Source organism: Mandrillus leucophaeus, unplaced genomic scaffold, assembly GCF_000951045.1.
Source record: "Mandrillus leucophaeus isolate KB7577 unplaced genomic scaffold, Mleu.le_1.0 Scaffold801, whole genome shotgun sequence".
Taxonomy (NCBI): Eukaryota; Metazoa; Chordata; class Mammalia; order Primates; family Cercopithecidae; genus Mandrillus; species Mandrillus leucophaeus.
The window spans coordinates 317,933-334,387 of record NW_012108709.1 but is presented as its reverse complement, the minus strand read 5'-3'; the positions used below and the strand labels follow the sequence as shown (position 1 = coordinate 334,387).

The following is a 16,455-nucleotide window of genomic DNA, read 5'->3' as shown; positions in this document are numbered from 1 at the left end:
CTGGAAACCCAACATTAACAGCTGCAGGCCTGAAATCTTCCCACAGAGGAAAACAAACGCCTATGGGTATCTCTGAAGCACTTCTCACAGGTTCGTGCAGGTTCACACAGGTTCAAACAGGTTCACACAGGTTCATGCAGGATCACACAGGTTCATACAGGTTCACACAGGTTCATGCAGGATCACGCAGGTTCACACTGGTTCAGAAAGGTTCACACAGGTTCACGCATGTTCACACAGGTTCAGAAAGGTTCATGCAGGTTCACACAGGTTCATGCATGTTCACGCATGTTCACACAGGTTCACACAGGTTCATGCATGTTCACAGAGGTTCGCACAGGTTCAGAAAGGCTCACACAAGTTCACGCAGGTTCACACAGCGTCACACAGGTTCAGAAAGGTTCACACAGGTTCACGCAGGTTCACGCAGATTCACACAGGTTCACACACGTTCACAGAGGTTCACATAGGTTCACGCAGGTTCGTGCAGGTTCATGCAGGTTCACACAGGTTCTTTGCAACCCCAAAATGAGGGGGGACATCCCATGTGCCAGTCAGAGCAGAGCAGCAAGAAGAAGCCACACTCCAGAGAATTCACGAGCAAAACAATAAGGCTAGAACTTGGCCCCAGGTGGGTTTTCAGAAGCCCCAATATCAGTGGGTACCAGGGACACGAGACCAGGAAAGGAGGGAACCAGAGACCAGTTCAGACAGGAGGAACCAGGGACCACAGGGGGTGTCTGTGTGGTCAGCAGATATCAGGGGACAGAAGTCCCTGGTGGCCGCACAGCCAGGGATCCAAACTCCAGTGACCAGATGTAGTGTCTCAGCCAACACTACACAGGTGGGGGCTCCAGAAATAAGGAACTATGTCCCAGCTGCCTGCTTTGCCCCAGTGAATAACCTGGGCTTCCGTAATTCATGGAGAACTCCAGGAGCTGGGGGGCCCAACCTAACTCTAGACCCCACCAAGCAAGCATAAGTGAGCATGTAAGAAACAGTGAAAGGCCACAGTGGTGTCAGCTGAGCCCATGCCCATCAGCCTCTCCATCCATTAGTACCTAGACCTTCATGGGCTGTCAACCCAATGAAAACTGAAAAATATTCCAAATTTTTAAATTCCAAAAATTTTAATCAAAAGAAGGTAAAAACTGTCAGCCTATGGTCTAGATTTCATCTTTGAGAAATACAACTACGCATTCGCAGGCACTTATGACATAATCCATCTTGTAATCTAATAACCAGAGAATCTGTAGGTCTGCTGTTGAAAAGAGGAGCGACTTCCGTGTGTTGTCAAAGATGTCTCTGATTGCTCAAATGGAGCCAATTATGTCTGAGACAAAAATTAAATATTTTCTTAAAACTACCATCAAGATGGAAAAGAAAAAAAAAATCCTGGAAAATGAAAGGTAATTAAATATAACACTAGATTACATGTAAAAGATGCTACAGGCTCTGACAAATAGAGGGGCAATTTTCAAGTATGTATTCAAGTCATGAGATGAAAATGTTAGCAGGGCATGAGGGGGCGTGCCTGTGGTCCCAGTTACTCAGGAAGCTGAGGCAGGAGGATCACTTGAGCCCAGGAGGTCAGGGCAGCAGTGAGCTGTGATCACACAGCCTGGGTGACAGAGTTAGACTCTGTCTCTTAAAAACAAAAAGACAGACAGATGAAAATGCAAAAGGATTTCCCTAGCCCAAGGTCGGGGGGACTTCAGAAAGAAAACCTCACCCTCACCATTTCACTCACAAATGGTAAAATCATTGGAACACTCCGTTAGTTAGCTCTATGGGTAAACTGAATTCAAGTAAACTGAATTAATATGCTGCTCTCATTATGTCTATATCACTGCTATGGCTTACTTCTTATGATACAGTAAATCATTTAAATGACTTGAAATATTTTTCCAAAAATTCCAGGCAGAGCACATAGGAATTTTAGGATGGTGAAGCTACCCAGTGGCACTACAATGGGGAATATACGTATTATTCAACTGTCGAAACCCACACAAGGCACAACATCAAGAATGAACACTAACATAAACTACAGACTTCACAGGACGACGATGTGTCAATGTGGTTCACCAACTGCAATCAATGTACCAATCTATGGGGGATATTGATAATGGGGATGCAGGGAGAAGGAAGGAGAAATATATAGGAACTGTCTATATTTTCTGTTCAATTTTGCTTGAACCTAAAACCTTTCTAAAAATAATGTTTATTTAAAAGGCAGGGGGGGAATGGACTAAGTTCAGAGTTTCCTGGTAGCCAAGGCAAAGAACGTCTTCCACGGCTGTTCATACAAAAAATCCAGCTGTGTGTCAAGAATCAGGAACCTTTCCCACATGAATATTCACATGAATCCCAAAAATCACAAACATAAAATAAATATCAGAGTGCTAAGTAATGAAATTGTAGCAACCATTAAAGAGAGAAAACCACTTCCCAAAACTATGAAACATGAGAGTGGCACTGAAATAGGGCAAATAATTAGAACTTCCTGGTATGCCTTTATCTTTCCTCAACAGAGATAACTGGTCTTTCACATTCCTCGTGCTGTCACCGAAAATAACAGAGCACCAACATGGCGGAGGAAGAGCACCCACGTGGCGGAGGAAGCGCACCCACGTGGCGGAGGAAGCGCACCCACGTGAAGGTGGAAGCGCACCCACGTGGGGGAGGAAGCGCACCCACGTGGGGGAGGAAGCGCACCCACGTGGGGGAGGAAGCGCAACAATATGAAGCTAACTGCGTCCTCTTCACGGTTTGCTTTCTTTCCTCCCCTTCGTTGCTTTGACTGTCCTGCACAAATCCATTCTGATGTCCATCACCAAGACCTGAAACCCTCCACTGACTGACTTCCCTACGGACTGAGAATATAGGTCAGGATCTCTCCCAGAGAAAGATGAGATTCACTTTAAAACCAAATATATGATTTACATCTGAAACTTGAGGCCTAGAACATCCTGAGCCTAGCAGGTCAACTGGAAGCCACAATGAAAATAACTAATAAATATATTTTTTCTCTCCAGCAGAAAAGCTTATAAATCAAAGCTGCCCACTGACCAATCACCATTCAGCAGTGGTTCTTGTGAAAGTGACTGTGACGATCTGAAACTCTGAAGGAAACACAGAGAAATGGATTACCAGCCACTCCAAAAGGTCGCCGCAACCCCGAAGTCAGTTTCCTGGTATTGTTGTCCCTCAGCTCCATGCGACCCACGCGAACAATCTGACAGACAAAACTGATTTTCTCCCTTTTCAGGTCTTTGCTTCCGAGGTCCTAGAAATATCAGTTTCCATAAATTATTTTGGAGAGCCATTATTCAATGCAAGTTCCAATGAAAAGGACAGTAAAAAAAATGGATTGAGACTCTTTTCTCAGACTCATTTTTATAATTTTAATCAGTTATTCATATGACAGAAAGGAATTTAATAACAATCATCAATTACTGTTAAGTGAGCTTAAGATACACATTTAAGGGCTGGGTGCAGTGGCTCACACCTGTAATCCCAGCACTTTGGGAGGCCAAGGAGGGTGGATCACGAGGTCAGGAGTTCGAGATCAGCCTGGCCAACATGGGGAAACCCCATCTCTACTAAAAATACAAAAAATTAGCCAGGTGTGGTGGTGTGTGCCTGTAATCCCAGCTACTTGGGAGGCTGAGGCAGGAGAATTGCTTGAACCCAGGAGGTGTAGGTTGCAGTGAACCGAGATCACACCATTGCACTCCAGCCTGGGTGACAGAGCAAGACTCCATCTGGAGGAAAAAAAAAAACAAAACAAAAAGATACACATTTAAGAGGCACATTCCATGGTAATGGGGTAAATCTTTGTCACGGTCATTCTAAGGGTGGCTATAGACTCAAAAGATTTCTGGAAAGGCACTCTACTTAGTAATACTAAATTAACCGATATTACAGGCATCCCAGGGACCCATGTTCTAGTGTGGCAGGAAGGCCGAGAGAAATCACTAAAAGTAGTCATTAGAATGGCGGCCAATTCAACCAAACATCTTTGCGTGCACTTACAGTAAACACAGCTCGCAAATTATGTAATCTGTCGATGTCTTTAGGTAATCCTGAGCTGGACCAGCGAACCAGGTAGTTTTCACTTGAAAAAGGGAGAAATAAAAGCAAGTTAATTTTCCAAATAACAGAGTACCAAATGTACAGCCACATTGCTTCATAATTAATACCACGTAGGTGCACTATACAGACAACTATGAGTTTATAAATATCAAAAATAGCACATACAGCTACTCATCAATTAACATCCACAGCAGAAAAACCCTGCCAAGTTTTAATGTGGGATGTCTTGGGTTGTCACTGTAATGGAACTACTTGCAAATGGTATTTCTAAGTTGGTTTTTTTTTAAGAGCCTATTTGTTCATTTAGAATGACAATACTATAAAATTCAGCACAATGCATGTTTATTTCAAAACCTATGACAAACCAAATACACTGTAAAATAAAAACTGCATCCCATGTCAAGAGGAAACAAAGTCTTTACCAGAAGTGAGAATAAAATCCACTCATATTTTTCTGTATCATTCATACACTGAGTTTTCAAATTTTGAATAATACAAGTGAAGATCCTCGAGTTTTAGCATATACACAGACACACACACACAATTCATACATAATTGAACCACAATGTTTCCATCTGGGCAAAGAGAAAGTTATACTGAAGGCTAAGCAGGAATAACAGACTTACAGTGTTTTCATTTAACAAATATTAATTGACAGTCTGTATGTGGCAGGCACCATTCTAAATGATGCATTCCAGTCAATCATCTTGCAGAAAAAACAACAGGATGAAAGTCACAGAAATGGCATTCAAAGAAACCAAATTTTGAAAAATGGAAATAGTGATATTTGAGGGACCAGGGTACATAAAATCTTATGAAGACAACTTAGGAAACAAAGTATTACTTCAATCTTCAGCTGCACTCTACAGAGTGTACCTGCAATTGCTATAACTTTACGAGCAAATAGCAATCTACACGCGAGAAGGTTCACCCTGACCCAGAGCCCAAACTGGCTGCCATCACACTGCCCAAGACAGCTCTTGGCTCGGCTGCTTGGTCGTGTCCAGCAGCCATTCATCCGGGGCCTCTCGGCATGAATGGCGCGCGTCAGTGGTTCTGATCCCACGTTCCTAACACCAACCAAAGAGGAAAGACAGCCGCCAAGAAATTTCACCTACCTGATGAATTTGGACTCCACAGGGTCATACAGAGACATGAGGACTTCCGCATCTTCTCCTATTTTACAAACCACGTTTTTGAGGTTCACAAACAAGGCCAGAGAAGGGGTTGCAGCAAACTTGGCTTGTCTGTTAATATCTATGTTCTGCTTTTGAGACTGTGAATGGAAGGAAACAGAAAGTCAACCCCAGCAACGCTCATCACTAACACTTGCTTTCTTTATTCCCTACAGAATAGAAAAAGGTAATAATTCATTGGCATAATCCAGCAAAGCCATTGGTGCAGTCACCTTCTTATCTCCCCTGCACATTCTTAAATCATGCATTCACACAACAGACAAAAAAATCGTATCCCGTGCAATTGTTGTGCTATTTTCGAAGATACAAAACTTTCAGGTGTCCAACCAATAAATCAAAATAATTATTATATGTGTAGTTATTTAATTTTTTGTTCCCTCATTAGACTAAACCCTCCAAGGACATCTGTCTCATTTATCATTATGTCTTCAACATTTGGTACACAGTAGATGCTCAGTAAATACTTACTGAATTAACAGATGATTCAATTATTCAATCAGTTTTGAATATCTACTGTGTGTATGTGTGTGTATGGGAGGTGGGAGGTGACTGGATCATGGGGTGGATTGTTCATGAATGGTTTAGCACCATCCCCTCAGTGCTGTCCTCATGATGGTGAGTTCTCACAGATCTGGTTGTTTAAAAGCGTAGCGTGTAGCACCCCTGCACACCCTCTCTCTTCCTCCTGCTCTACCCATGTGAAGTGCTGGCTCCCACTTCGCCTTCCGCCATAATTGTAAGATTCCTGAGGCCTCCCCAGAAGCCACTCTCCTTCCTATACAGTCTGCAGAACCATGAGCCAATTAAATCTCTTTTCTTTATAAATTACCCAGTCTCAGGCACTTCCTTATAGTAAGGAGAGAATAGGTTAATGCATATATGATACCATTAAAGATCACAGAAGATGAAAAACCAGTAAGACATGTGCTCTCTGCCCTCAGTGAGCTTGAATACATAACCTGCCTACCATTAACAGAGAGGAAATGCAGAATCAAGTCTTGTGTCCCATTTGACAGATGAGAACACAAAATCAACATCATTAGGATCCTGTCCCCTAAGATGAAACACAATGCTGTCCAATCCCCTTTCATGTCATGGGTGACATCCTGTGCCACCAGGCTCCGTTCCACTCATGGCTGTAGGACACACACTCTGCAGCTACTCCTTTTCAGGTTCTTTCTTAGTGAAAATTCTGGGCTTGACTGATATTTTACTAATGTTGAAAACCTATTACTGAGAAAACGTGTTCCAAATGTAAAAGGCATATTACAGAGAGTCAAACTTACCTTTTCTTCTTGTAACCTTTCCTCCACTTGTTTAGAAGCTATTTCATGAGCTCTGAAGAGACTAATCGTGCTAGTTAATTCTGGATCCAAAATATTCCCGTCTTCATCTCTAACCACCAGGTCCAAATCTAGAATTCTAGAACAATAAGAATTTAGAAGTTCATGGACATAGACCAAGGAGGTTGAATTTTCTAGCATAACTCCCACCACAGCAACTGGGCAGGTAAAAACATCCTAGGAAGTCAGGCTTGCCCACAAATATTAGGAATATGAAATTCTTGGAGGTTGCTCTCTTTAGCTCAAAATGTGTCACCTCGGGAGAAGTAAAAAAAAAAAAAAAAAAAAAAATTCCTCAATTTTTACTTCCATTGCAATCAGCAGTGGCTTTGTCTTCCAATGAGAAGTTTTACAGATCTACAAGGCCCAAGTGAAGTATGTATTACTAATTATTATGTAAAATATGAAAAGTCTGAAGGCATACTTTTTTTTGTTTTTTTTTTTGAGACAGAGTCTTGTTCTTGTCGCCCAGGCTACAGTGCAGTGGCGCAATCTCGGCTCACTGCAACCTCTGCTTCCAGGTTCAAGAGATTCTCCTGCCTCAGCCTCCCAAGTAGCTGGGATTACAGGCGTGTGCCACCACACCCGGCTAATTTTTGTATTTTTAGTAGAGATGAGATTTCACCATGTTAGCCAGGCTGGTCTCAACTCCTGACCTCAGGTGATCCACCCACTGCGGCCTCCCCAAGGGTTGGGATTACAGGCGTGAGCCAGCACACCCAGCCTAAAGCACACTACATATGTACACACACATATTCACATATATATGCAATCACCTATACATCCATCAACCCAAACGCATAGCTGGCAGTTCTGACAATATCACAGAGTTGAGGAAGGAGAGAGGGAAGAAAACTTGGAGCAGAGATCTACCCACCACCTTATTTACTCCCCACTGACCCCGGCAGGGTCCCCTGCATGTCTCCCCTTCTCCTTCGAGTCAGTTTCTAGTCCTTACATGAGGCCACAGGAAGATTTTCAATACAGATGTTCTATTGTATGTGAACACCAAACATATGAACGTTATCTACAACAAGGTTAAGCAACTTCCTGGCCAGATGGCTAAATGCAGTCGCCAACTAAAAACACAAGCAACATCTGGCTAATAAATCTGTCCAGTCTATAAGAGTACATATTTTGGGGAACACTGTCTCTGATTCCTCAAATCCAACAAAATTATAAGGTGATTTTTACCACAGTTTTTGTTTAAAGAACACAGGCAGTTGTGTAACAAAAGAGATCAAGCGTTGTAATCTGGCAGTAGGTTCTGGCTTTCTCGTTCACAAAACATGCAGGTCTAAGGGCAGAAATTTAACCGTAGATGCCTCTTACCCTGCCGTTGGGATTTTATATTCCTGTAATTAACAAGCCGATGGAGGCGGGCTTTTTTAACAATATGAAAAAGGAAAGAGAGTCATTTGAAAGAATGATAAATTTCCTTTGGGAGGTTGAGACGGGCAGATCATGAAGTCAGGAGATCGAGACCATCCTCGCTAACACGGTGAAACCCCGTCTCTACTAAAAAAATACAAAAAAACTAGCTGGGCGAGGTGGCGGGCGCCTGTAGTCCCAGCTACTCAGGAGGCTGAGGCAGGAGAATGGCGTAAACCCGGGAGGTGGAGCTTGCAGTGAGCTGAGATCCGGCCACTGCACTCCAGCCTGGGCAACAGAGCGAGACTCTGTCTCAAAAAAAAAAAAAAAAAAGGAAAAAAAGAATGATAAATTTCAATTAGAGAACATCTTTATAGTTACAAATTAAAGAGGAAAGTGGAATTGCCCATAAATGCCCCATTTAGAAAAACCACCCTGAGACTTCGAGTCTTGAGGTCACACACCTTAAAGTCAGATATGAGTCTGCCAGCAGCTCAAACATATTTAGTCTTTGGAGTTTTGCTCAAGCACTGTACCACTGGGAAGGCAAATACAGAAAACTCATTTTTTCCTTTTAATATCTATTGAGCAAATTCCACTGACGGTGAAGCAGGAGGACCAACGGGGCCTGTCAACAGCATCAGGGTAAACAGACTTTAAACAAATAGAGGCTTTTTGCACTGCATGAAAACAGCCTCGGTGGCTGCAGTGTAAGCGGGATGCCTCAAGACCAACAGAAAGACATCTGGAGAAAATGTAAAAAGCATTTTAAGGTCTCATTAGTTATCTTGGTAACATGTCTCACTAACAAGGCAAGCTCCTCCCTCCCAAATACTACTCCTTAACCTATCCCCGAACTAGCCCTAGGAACGTGCTGGTATAGGCAGGGTCAGACGGTGTGGGCATGGTTTGTACTGGTGTGGGCAGGGGTCAGTAATGCGTGGATAGAGTCAGTACTACTGTGGGTTCGGCCAATGTTCGTGGCGGCGTGGTCACTTCTAGTGTAGGCATGATTAGTTCTGGTATGGGCACGTCACTGCTGGTGCCAGGGTAGCTACAAAGCACCAGCTTAGGAAGCCCAGCCAGTAGGTCCTACAGGCCACGCAGAATTGGGGTCCCTCCGGGAACACATGAGAGGATGGCCCTGTGCCAGCCTGCTATGCACGTCCTGCCATGTCATCACCTCACACCTGCCAGGGCAGATGGTCAGACCCATTGCACAAAGGAGGAACCCTAAGCTCGGAGAAGTTATTTATTCCAAAAGCCTGGGCTGTGTCAGAACTCTCCAGTGGCAGAGCCATGCTCCTTCTAGAATGCCACATGCAAACCGTCACACGAAGTGGCTTGTCCGGTCAACCCTTCTACGCATTATTCTCAGCAAACAGTATGCAGCTGGTTCTGAATCAGAGTGAGTTTCCATTATGAAGGTGCAACTTACCACAACAAGGCAATGGAGAGATGAAGCCCATGGAAACCTAAGGCACCTATGAGGACAGTGTGGGAGCCCCCCACCCAACCTGAAATCATGTGTAGAACTCTGTGTGTGTGTGTGTGTGTGTGTGTGTGTGTCTGTGTTGGGAGGTCTGTGTGCCTGTATGTGTGTATTGTATATGTGCATTTTTCTAGCGATATGGTCCAAGACCTTCATCACATTTTCAAATAGCTCTCCAAACCCCTCCACCCAGGTTAAAAATAAATTTCAAAGGCAAGAATGCCTAAGCAATGAATGAAAAAGACACAAAACATCTTTTCCTTATTAAATCCACCCACCTTAAAACCAAACATTCAACACTGTGATATCATTTTGCATCATATAGGTTTTCTGAAGGAAGCACTAGGAAGATATATGCAGGGTGCTGGGCTTTGGAGAAATTATGGAGGAGGCTGGAGATCCTTGGGCAAAAAAAACCCGTCTTATTAAGGACTGTATTTCCTATCAAAGTAGTAAATTGTATTTGGAAACACTTCCTTCCTTAACTACATTTTTCCATGATACAATGTACTTTGCTAGCTTCCTGCAGCCAAATTAAGCAGGTGGTCTCTGAACATAAGTTTAAATTATGATACTCCAATAGAAAATCAAATCAAAGCTCCAAAAGTCTGCTTTTGTAAGCAGGTGGTCTTGAAGTGGGTTTTACTGCAATAATAGCTAATATCTCAGGCTTTCCGGAAAAAAAAACAAAAACCTTCTCCTACGGCATTTCTAATCCAAACCCTACATCTTGCTCATAACGTTGCTTTAAGAAATTTTTCACACTTCAAAACATAAATTACCAGAAAATTATGTGATAATTCTGATTTTACAGAAAGGTTCTTTGATTTACCCGGACTCCTTTCTGCTGAGTGGCTGGAAGCAAGCCCTTTCTCTTTTCTGACTTCCACATTCCAGTGTGCAAAATGAGGGGGTTGAATTAAACCAGAAGTTTTCCAAATCTGCTGTCCAGCACAACCCCACTCTATTTTTAAAAACTGAGACTTCCGGCCGGGCGCAGTGGCTCACGCCTGTAATCCCGGTACTTTGGGATGCTGAGGTGGGCGGATCACCTGAGGTCGGGAGTTTGAGACCAGCCTGACCAACATGGAGAAACTCCATCTCTACCAAAAAACCAAAATTAGTCAGGAGTGGTGGTGCATGCCTGTAATCCCAGCTACTCGGGAGGCTGAAGCAGGAGAATCACTTCAACCTGGGAGGCAGAGGTTGTGGTGAGCCAAGATCACACCACTGCACTCCAGCCTGGGCAACAGGGCGAAACTCCATCTCAAAAAATAATAATAATAATAAAACAAAACAAAAAAACTTGAGATTTCCAGCCAGCATCCCAGATATCACAAATCAGAGCCTTAAGGGATAGGTTTCGAGATTCTATAATTCAACAGCTATCCAAGTGATTCTGATATAGAAGAGCATTTGGGAACCATGTGGCCAGATACTTTTTAAGGCTTCTTACAGTTCCGCTATTCTATGAAAAACTAAATATTATCAGGTGGAAAAGGTCTTGGCGTCATTCTAGTTACAGGACCCAGCAGAATTAGGATCAGAGCAGCTTGTTTCCTTTCAGCGTCAAAAAACACATGCTAACACTAGAAGGTACAGCTGGAGGCAGGGGTGAGCACTAAAGGCACTCATGCAGAGCTGGGGGGATGCCTGCTGTGGATGGGAACAGCTCTTGCTCTGGCAAGAGACATAATTGCACAAAGCAACTATTTGTTGTTTACTGCAGTGAAATTTAACTGGGCTGTATTTCTGTTTGTGAAATCTGGCAAGCCTACACAGGTGACAAACTTTCCAGTGATCTAATGTCCACTCCGACTCTCAGAACTTTGGATTCCACAGAAAGAAACCTGTTGCTTGTCACTACACAAGGCCCCGCCAGATCTGGACTCAACGTCAAAAACTATGATCAGAAAGTAAAAGCTCCTTGCTACGGGAGTAATGATACGGTTCCCTCCAGAACGGTGAAAACGACAGGCTTCCTGGCTTCTTGACTCTATCCCGTGAATAACGACAAGGTTTCAAGAATGGCTCACAAAATTCCCCTGTTCAGAATCCAATGGAAAATACCTCATCCTTTTCAAAATGAAAAACATGCCATTATTTTGAGAGTAGAAATTTTGTTTTATGATAAAATGTGGTCTCGGTCTCTTGAAGGCTTATAGTGATGTTATTACATTGGATAATTTAAGCGTGAAATCATCTTTCAAATAAACAAACCTGTTTCCATAATCAATTTTGGCTGTGACCTTCTTCTTCAGTTCTTTGAGCTCATCCTGCGGCAGAGTTCCAGAAAGAATTTGTGATCGCCATTCAATAAGGTCGTAGATCATGTGCCGCACGCTTCGAAACATCTCCCTGTTATCTTGCTATACAGGGGGAAAAACCCAATCATAAAGATTTTGTTATCAAACAGCATTGTGAAGATGGTAGAGAATGGATATCTCTTCAAATACACATGAGGTATAAGCACTAGATCATGAGATTTAGTTAATGTTGAATTAAAAGGTGCTTTCAGCATACACTGAAACATATTATTTGGATTTGGTTTTCCATGAGACATTAAAATATTAAAAGAATAAAAAGTAATGCATAATCCCCAAGATTTCATCCAACATTCTACATGCCACTGAAGCAAAAAAGTGATCCCAACACGGGCTAGACCTTGAACGTCAACACCTGCTCGTGAGCTTCCTGCATCTGGATCAGAGACGGGCAACTCTTAAAGCTCCTCCAGAATTAGTCTGAGCCTAAAGATCTGAATCCTACAACCTGCATATGGTCTTCAGAACACCCTGCACCCTGGACCCTTCTCAGCACACTGAGAACCTGAACTCCTCGGCCTTGCTCTCAGCTGAACTATAGGGAAGAAGAAGCATTCCACTCTCGGCTGGCTGCTGCACACTGTGGTGTGTACAACCCACAAGAGACACTTCTGCAAGAGGCCAAATCTCAATCTACAAGCTCTTGGTGCTTCTGTGACAAGAGGAAAATGCAAATAAGATGCAAAACTCACACTTCTTACCACTTTCTAAGAATTTTGATGGGACTGACAGTTCAAAGAAAAGCAACAGTTTGCAGCTTGCAATTACAAGTGTACAATGATCAAGGAGATTAGAGATTATCTGAAGGAAAATAACTCAGTGGTTCTCTCCATGAAAAGAAATCTAGGTGGAACCTAATGTGATAAAATTCTAAGCATTGCAGGCCTTGGGAGCTCAGGCCTATAATCCTAGCACTTTGGGAAGCAGAGGCGGGAGGATTGCTGGAGCCCAGGAGTTGGAAACCAGCCTGGGTAACATAAGAAGACCTCATCTCTTCAAAAATTAAAAAATTAGCTGAGCATGGTGGCTCACAGGTGTAGTCCCAGCTACCCAGTAGGCTGAGGTGGGAGCATCGCTTGAGCCCAGGAGGTTCAGGCTGCAGGGAGCTGTGATCGTGCCACTCTAGTCTAGCCTGAGCGACAGAGCAAGACCCTGTCTCAAAAAATAAATAAATAAAAAAGATATCTAAATGTCATGGTCCCTTTAAAACATTAACTGTGTTCACTGCCACTTTTTTTAAAAGCTCCCCTTCTACATAACTGAACCACATACCTCACACTGGTATTTAACCTTCTTTCTAGGAGTTTCTAATATCCACACTGCCTTCTCTTGTCCACTGCTCTAAGGCTGTATCAACTATCTAAAATCCTTAATAGTTTGCTAATATCTACGACCACAGAGCAGAGCCAAAAACTCTTATGAATTTTTTTTTTTTTTTTTTTGAGAAGGGGTCTCACTCTGTTACCCAGGCTGGAGTGCAATGGTGCGATCTTGGCTCATTGCAACCTCCACTTTCCGGGTTCAAACAATTCTCCTACCTCTCCTTCCCGAGTAGCTGGGACTACAGGTGTACTCCATCACACCCAGTTAATTTTTGTACTTTTAGTAGAGATGGGGTTTTGCCATGTTGGCCAGGCTGGTCTCAAAGTCCTGACCTCAGGTGATCCATTCGCCTCAGCCTCCCAAAATGCTGGGATTACAGGCATGAGCCACTGCACCCAACCCATAGAAAAATATTATAACCATTTTTTGGCTTGGCTTTCTTTGCACAAATCCAACCATGTAAGTCTATGAGAGGCAATTTCAAGTTTTGTAAAAGGAAACGAAAGTGCTCATGAAGAATACCTACTCTAGGGTGATAGACTGAAGGAGGTCCACTGACTATTAGCACCAACTCCTGTTTCTTTTGTTGCCGTATTTTTGTTTAAAAATTGCTAAGTTGAAGATGAAACATTGACTACAGAATTGCTCAGATTTACACAAAACATTCATGGCTAACTTTACGCTTTTAGGTTTTTGACTACGTTTGATGACAATTACTGCAACTGCTTATTACTGTGCATTTACAGGAAACCACTGTATAATCAAAAACAACAAGCCTGCCCAACAAGCAGCTGCAGGACTTTAGGAAGTTTTCTATGTTCTCAAGAAATTAACGTACCGACTTCCTTCCACAGCCCTGGCTTGGTGATAATAACATTAGCATATGGGAAATCAACACTCTGAATAGAAATACAAGCTTAACAAAAGGTAATCTTCTGCAAATATGAATTTATGTGCAAAGAAATGCCCTGAGGGAATATGAAATGGAAGATGTCAGAGCTTCAACTTCTCTGCATTAATAAGACTTCTTCTGTGATCAGGAGAACTGGACAATTGCACACGAAGCTGGAATGTAAAATATTTCCCTATCCCTGTCACAAACACGGGTAAATCTAGAAGACTCTGCTGTTTTTCTTAAATGATAAGAGGTATTACCCACTGTCAGACAATGGCAAAAATAAATAAATAAATAAATAAATAGTAATTGCCCTCTACTGGATCCTTAAATAAGCACCTATTACTGCTTAAAAGGTGACATCAACACACTGCCCAATCCCATGTTCCAGGGGCCTAAAAACAACCATATTTCTCCTTCCAATGCAAAGAAAGACACATCCGATAGTCCCTTCCGCTACAGCTCACTGTAATACACCCAAATACATGGCAGGTCGAAGGGCACACAGCCCCCAACAGGGGCTAAACTCTCAGTCATGTCGCTTCCTTTGCCTTTGCTGAGTAAAACTCTGTCTCAGAAGCTCTGCTTTTAAGGTTCGCTGAGAAAGAAAATCATCCCATTGGCAAATCAGGGTCAAAAAAGCTCTCTCTCTATTTCTAAGCTTTGAATGAATATCTCATTTTCTCACCACGTAGAGCTGCCTCCAGATGGTGGACCACTCTCGGAGTGTCGTGGTGACTTCCTGGATGAGGGGGAGGTCACCCGGGATGACTGTTTCATGTTGCCTGGGAGGAACGAAGGAAAGAGCAGCTGAGTCCACGGTTTCACTGCCTGCTGTGAGTTGTACCTGTAAATTTCACCACTAGGCCATAGTGCTCAGTATTAAGCAAATGGGAAGAAAATCTACAAATAAGACTGCATTCACACATATAAATACATACGTCTCTACGAATGACAAGTTATATTTGTACAGAGCTTGGGAAGGTTCATACATTACCCTGCACGTAAGCCATCCACCTCATACGTCAAGGTAAGATGAAGGAGGCAAATGATATTCCATTAAAAGTCTACGGAACGTCAAGGTCTGGCAAAAGGAAAGTATATTCATAATATGTGTACCCATCTATCTTAAAGATGCCATAAATTATAGCTGGTCCATGTGGCATTAAAATGCAGGTTTGGGTTAAGATGATTTTTACGTTTTCCATCATGCATAAAACACATTACATGATAATACATGAAGCAGTTATCCTTGGTGAAATATGAGAGGTTACAGCTTCCAAATGTCCATGGTTACTCTATCTGATGCCAACTTAGATCAAACTCTGTATCCTCTTTCTTACCCTTTTTCTTCCAACCCAAAAAGTTAACCTTTGACTCACTCTTTTTTTTGAGACGGTGTCTTGCTCTGTCACACAGGCTGGAGTGCAGTGGTGCAATCTTAGCTCACTGCAATCTCTGCCTCCTGGGTTCAAGCCATTCTCCTGCCTCAGCCTCCCAAGTAGCTGGGATTATAGGTGCCCGCCACCACGCCCGGCTAATTTTTGTATTTTTAGTAGAGACGAGGTTTCACCACATTGGCCAGGCTGGTCTTGAAACGCCTGACTTCAGGTGATACACCCACCTCAGCCTCCCAAAGTGCTGGGATTACAGGCATGAGCTACCACGCCCAGCCCCTTGACTTATTCTTAACTCATTACCTATTTATGTGCTGGTTTTCTTCAAATTAACTGTTGCTTCCTGGGCATGTGCTCTGGGTCAGGCACTATGCTAAGTAAGACTCAGACTACCGGGGGTTGGGGGGAGAGAGTGAATTTGTGGCTGGTGTAGTTAGGCTAGCCGGTCCCACAGGTTGCCTGTGTGTCCTGAACAGGCAAGAATGTGGCCAGCATGGAATCCTGAGGGACGCTACAATAGGTTCCACCTACATCCCTTGATGTGCACAGAGTCCAGATTTGTGGAAGGAACCCTGACTTTGGCTCACGATTGGGGATCAGGCCTGCAATGACTTATTGATAGCAGAGGGGAGGATCCCAAAGCAAGAGACAACGGGGACCCCAAAAGAACAGTGGTCTCGTGGATAGTTCCAGAACCAGACATCGGAGGGAAGGGTGCAGGTAAGACCATCCCCTAGAAAACTGTCATGAAGAATGACCCTTTAGGCTGGGCGTGGTGGCTCATGCCTGTAATCCCACCACTGTGGAAGGCCGAGGTGGGTGGATCAGGAGTTAGAGACCAGCCTGGCCAACATGGTGAAACCCCATCTCTACTAAAAATAAATAAATAAAAACAAAAAATTCGCCAGGCATGGTGGGGCGCGCCTGTAGTCCCAGCTACTCAGGAGGCTGAGGCAGGAGAATCACTTAAACCTGGGAGGCGGAAGTTGCAGTGACTCAAGATTGTACCATTGCACTCC

The 16,455-nt window shown here is 43.3% G+C and overlaps 1 protein-coding gene across 1 annotated transcript in view; it reads right to left on the bottom strand.

The window, feature by feature from the left end:
- The window catches only part of DOCK1 (dedicator of cytokinesis 1), a 545,861-nt gene that overhangs the window by 479,439 nt on the left and 49,967 nt on the right, over positions 1-16,455 (bottom strand). Inside the window, exons 11-16 of the mRNA XM_011967590.1 lie at positions 14,728-14,824; positions 11,718-11,866; positions 6,578-6,713; positions 5,214-5,371; positions 4,036-4,117; positions 3,151-3,286 (exon numbers count right to left, since the gene is read on the bottom strand). Coding sequence (XP_011822980.1) covers positions 3,151-3,286; positions 4,036-4,117; positions 5,214-5,371; positions 6,578-6,713; positions 11,718-11,866; positions 14,728-14,824 — 758 coding nt within the window. The remainder of the gene's footprint in view (positions 1-3,150; positions 3,287-4,035; positions 4,118-5,213; positions 5,372-6,577; positions 6,714-11,717; positions 11,867-14,727; positions 14,825-16,455) is intronic.